This window comes from Apteryx rowi, unplaced genomic scaffold (assembly GCF_003343035.1).
Source record: "Apteryx rowi isolate R43461 unplaced genomic scaffold, aptRow1 scaffold_80, whole genome shotgun sequence".
In the NCBI taxonomy this organism is placed as follows: domain Eukaryota; kingdom Metazoa; phylum Chordata; class Aves; order Apterygiformes; family Apterygidae; genus Apteryx; species Apteryx rowi.
In genome coordinates, this window is record NW_020451094.1 from 576,893 (window position 1) to 581,782 (window position 4,890).

The 4,890-nt window shown below is 70.5% G+C and overlaps 1 protein-coding gene across 1 annotated transcript in view; it reads right to left on the reverse strand.

Moving 5' to 3' along the window:
* Positions 1-2,299, reverse strand: part of LOC112977145 (myomegalin-like) — a 3,334-nt gene extending 1,035 nt beyond the window's left edge. The window contains exons 1-4 of the mRNA XM_026089161.1: positions 2,159-2,299; positions 1,396-1,472; positions 378-501; positions 70-230 (exon numbers count right to left, since the gene is read on the reverse strand). Coding sequence (XP_025944946.1) covers positions 70-230; positions 378-501; positions 1,396-1,472; positions 2,159-2,299 — 503 coding nt within the window. The remainder of the gene's footprint in view (positions 1-69; positions 231-377; positions 502-1,395; positions 1,473-2,158) is intronic.
* Between the last annotated feature and the right edge of the window lie 2,591 nt (positions 2,300-4,890).

Here is a 4,890-nt window from a genome sequence, read left to right on the forward strand (position 1 = left end):
CAGCCCCCGGCCAGCCCGGCCCGCAGGCCCGGTGCCCGGGCGCGCGCGGCGGGGAGGCCTGGCACCCACCGGTCCTTCTGGGCCAGCACACTGCGGTCCTCGGCTTGCCTGCCCTCCTCCTTCCTCCCCGCCGCCTCCTTCAGCTTCGCAGCCAGCTCCTGGCACCGCTCCGTCTCGGCTTTGGCCAGCGCCGCGGCCTTCTCCGCCTCGCTCCTGGCCAGCCTGGCTTCCTGCGGGGCGGCGGGAAGTGAGCCCGGAGGGACCACGCTCCCCAGCCCCGCTGCCGGGACGCCCCCGGCCCAGCCCTCGTCGCCCTCCGGCGAGGGGGCGCCCCCGGCCGCAGCCCCTGCATGCCTGCCCGCCCGCCCAGCGCTCACCTCCTGCAGGAGCTGGATCTTGTTCTCCAGGAGCTCGTAGACGTGCTCCGACTCCCGCTGCCGCTCCTCATACTGCTGCCGGAGCGCTGCCTCGCTGCGGTTTGTCTGGTTCTCCGCGGCCACCCTGCAAGGCACGGCACGGCACGGCATGGCACGGCACTGCCTGGCACAGCCCCCACACCACCCATTCCCAGCCAGAGGGAGAAGGAACAGAGAAGGGGCTTGGGAAGGGACCTGCACTGCGGGAACCGGTCGAGCAGGACCCTGCTTGGGGTTCATGCAAAGCCCCCGGCCCCTGCGAGCCTGGCTCTCCTTGCCCACCCCCACGGCCAGGGCTCCGCTCTTCCCCACGGGACACGCCAGGCTTGCAAAAGCCCCAACCCCAAACCGGCTGGGAGGGGCGAGCCGAGCCGTCCCGGCTGCCCCAGCATCCCCAGCCTGCCTGCCCCTACCCAACCCGCCAGTGGGCACCAGCTGCTTTTTTTGCGAGAGCACCCAGGCATGGTGTATTTTAAACCCAGAAAGCTACAGTCCTGGGAAAACTGACTSATCTGACATCATTAGATCCTGCTTGGGGCTTATGCAGCACAGGGCATGTTTTGCAACACCAAAGCTGCCCCTGCACATCCCCAAAATGAGGGAAATGCCCCTAACGCCTCCCGTGCCCGGAGGAGCCCTGCTGCGCCGCCAGCGAGGTGCCTGTGCCACGGCCCCCAGCCGGCACGCAGCGCTCGCCCTCCCTCAGCAAACAGGTGCTGCCCTTTATTTTTGGCTCGCCAACAGCCGTGCCAGGTCACGCTGCAGCAGGGATGTAAGAGGAGCCCCGGGGGCCGCACTGCCCTCCCGGCAGGACACATGGCCCCTTTGCAAATCCCCGCTGCTGCCCGCAGCCCTGGCTTGCTCTCGGGACTGACCGCCCAGGGCCACGACACCTGGTGTCCCTGGCACCCACCTGCAAGTGCCACCAGTGCCGCGGGCCACGCGCGTCCCCCCGCGCGCCTCGGCCAGCCTCGCTCACCATGTTTTATCCAGGGCCTGCTGCTTCTCCTGCAGCTCCCGTTTCAGGCTCTCCACCTCTACCTTCAGCTCGATGTTCTGCAGGGAGGACGAGGGCGGTGCGGGTGGCATCGGGGTGCTTCGCAGGGCAGCCCCCCCGCGCCGCCCGGCGCAGTGTGGTCCCTCCGCACCGGGGACACGGGAGCCGCTGCCCGGGCCTGCAGCACCGCGGGGAGGCTGGGAGCCGCGAGCACCACCGGGGCTGCTCGGGGCCTTCGGGCTGCTGCTCCAGCCGGCTCTGCCTGCTGGCGCCGCCAAGCCCGGCGGCACGGATGCTATTTTAGCCTGCCCCGCGCTGCCTTGGCAGGCGCCGGGACGGGATGTACCCGCCCCAGCTGTCTGCCCGCACCCGGCACCYGCCTGCCCTGGGTCCCAGGGACGCYGGCGGGTACGGAGAGGGGCTCCTCTGGATGGGGGGGGCTGCCCATGCCGCACACCCATCCGCTCTGGTCAAAGAAAGCAAGGGGTAAAGTCCCACGAGACAGCTCACAGCACCCCAAACCCGGCAGGACGTGAGACGCCCGCTGCCGGGATGCTCTGTCCCCCGTCCCCATCCAAGCCCCGGGTCTGCCGCTGCTCCCAAACGCCGTCGCTGGTGCCCTGACCCGCTCCAATGGCTCTGGTGCCCCATCCCCGTCTCCTCCTGGCGCAGGGGGAGCCGTGGGAGGGAAACCCCCATGCCGTCCCAACCCGGCGCCAGTGCCCATCCCCGCGGGTGCGCTCACCCGCCGGTAGACATCGTCCCGGCTGCCCTCGCCCTTCTGCTGCACGCGCTCCTCCAGGAAGTAGATGCGCAGCTTGAGGCTGAAATTCTCCTTTTTGAGGTCATTGAGGTGCTGGGAGAGCGTGCGGTAGCCGTTAGCCATGGCGGGCGCTCCATGGAGGGGGCATCCCGCGCCCCCCCTCACATGGCGCCGCGGCCCGCGCCGCCCCGGCCCCGCGGGACGAGGCTCCGGGGACACGGCCGGGTGCCCGGCGCCCGCCCTCCCGCTTGCAGCTCCCGTGGGTGCCGCAGCCGCGGCTGCTTCCCTTTTTTTTGCCTGCCGGAGCTATTTGAGGAATCGCTGGCGGAGAGGGGACAGACAAGTGGTGAAACCCGAGCCCCGGGCAGCCCCCGCGCGTCAGCCAGGAGGGCGGCGGGGGGAGCGCGGCRGCCCCCCGGGCACGGGCACAGCACCAGGCACCGGCGCCGGCCCCTCCCCGGCCCACCGCCGCCTGCCCCCGGTCCCCTTCCCGCCCCGGGGCCGGGGTCTCCGTCTGCCCCCCGGGGCCGGGGCTCACGGCTTGGCCCAGGAGACGCATTTGGGCCAACGCGCTGGGGCAGCTGCAGCGAGGAAGGGAGACAGGCGCGAGACGCCGGCTATGCTGACGCCGCCGGAGAGGAGCTCTGCCGGCGGCCGGCCCTCGTCTCGGCATCGGGATGGGGCAGAGCGGGGCGCCGAGCTCCCGCTGCGCCCACGGCCCGGGAATTGCAAGCGCCGGGGGGGAGGCAAGGACAGGGAACCGCRCGGTGCCCCCGGGCTCACCTTCTCGAAGTCCCGCAGGGTCTGCGTCGGCGTCGGCGTCTGCACRAGGGGGCCCGTCTCCAGCTCCCGGAGGAGACACGGCTGCACCAAGGGGCCGTGCTCCGGGCCAGGCTGGCGCTGGGCGCCCGGGGGGTGCGCAGACGCCCCCAGCTCGGCCGGCGCGGGGGGCTCGTCGCGCTCGCCCAGGGGCCCCAGCTCCGGGGCATCGGCCCGGACAGCTGCGAGGGAGCGAAGCGAGCGGCCGTCAGAGGAGCCGAGCGGCGGCTCCGCGCGCGGCCTCCCTCCGGGACGTCTGCGGAGGAACAGGGGGACGCCTGGGCGCCCGGCAAGCGCCTGGCCATCCCCGCCGGGTGCCGCACGCTTTTGGGGCGCCGGGCGCACGTGCGTCGCCCTCTGCGGGGCGCGGAAATGAAGGGTGTGGGGCAGGGGGTGCTCGTGGGGTGCCTCACCCGTCATGCAGCTGGCTCCGGGCGGCGCGGCCAGCCGCTCGCCGCTGCAGGGGTCCCTGCGGAGAGGGGACACGGCCCACGTCACACGCGCAGCACGGCCGGGCACAGCGCCGTCGGGGCACAACCTCCCAGGCCCCCCGTGCCGCCACCCAGAGGTGCCCGAGGGAGGGAGGTGGTGAATGTGTGCGTGCACGGGTGTGAACACAAGTGTGTGCGTGTGCCTGCGGGAGGAGGCAGGGACACGCGTGCCTGCATGTGTGTATGCGGGTGTGCATGCATGCTGGTGTGCATGGGCAGGCGTGCATGCGTGAGCGTGCAYGGGTATGTGTGCATGGGCATGCAAGCACGCATAAGGGTGCCTGTGTGCACAGGCGTGCATGCACCTGGGCGCAGGGCTGCATGTGCTGCGTGCAGGCTTGTGCATGCACGTGCTGCATGCAGGGGTGTGTGYGCATGTGTGTGTTCCCGCAGCCTGGAGGCATCTGCTCTGAGTGCCCAGGCATGAGGCCCTTGGGGCTGTGCAGATGGCAGAGCCCCGGTCAGAAGCACTTTAGCCCCATTAGCAGCCCTGACCCCCCCTCTGCAGGCGGCGGGGCCACCTGAGCCCCCGCAATGAAATCCCCCCACGGGAGGCCCTGGGGCAGGCGGTCGTGGTGCGCGCGGAGGAGGGGGGCGCAGGGGGGCTGCGTTGTCCCTCGCCAGCCAAGCACGGACCAGCCCCGGGGCTTTCTGCGCCCCAGCCCCGTGCCTAGCCACCCCGCTCGTTCTCCCTCGACAGCTCTATATCCCACCTTGCGCATCCCAAGCAGGTGCAGAGGCTGAGAAAACTTATCACACTGTTCTCCTCCTTCCCCCAGGCCAGCCGCGGCCCTCGGCCCAGCAAACGCAAGCCTGCCATGGGCCCCCTCCTCCCCGCTCAGCAGCAGGATCTCCTCCCAAAACTTTGCCAGGAAACACRAAACGCCTAAAGCACCGCTCATCCGTGCCACTCTCCGAGAAGGTCCCGCGCCCCAGCGCTATCGTGGCTCACCAGCATCCAACTGCAACTGCAGCCAGGCTTATTTGCAGAAACAGAGAAGCGTGAGTCATTTCAAGATTAAAGAAAAAAAATCAGATTTTTTTCCTAATCCCCAAGYGACAGCTTTTCAGTCAGACAGCGGGCGCAGCCAGGCGTTCACTCCCAGGGCCCGGGGGCAGCGCCAGCCGGGTCCCCTGCCTGCCAGGGATCCGCATCCCCGGGGCCAGGTGCACCACGCTGGGGCCTCGTGGCGGAGGGGACGGTGCTGCAGGTCTGGCAGGGGCAGAGGCAGGCAGCYGTGCGGCACCATGGCCCCTGCGGTGGCAGCCTGCCACGGAGGGAAACTGAAGCCCCCCAGCTTTAAACAGAGCAGCACCGTGCCAGCCAGGGCCTGCTGCCCCCGCGGGCACAATCCCCGGAGGCACGATCCCCAGTGGCACAGTATCCGAGGAGCTGCGATACCC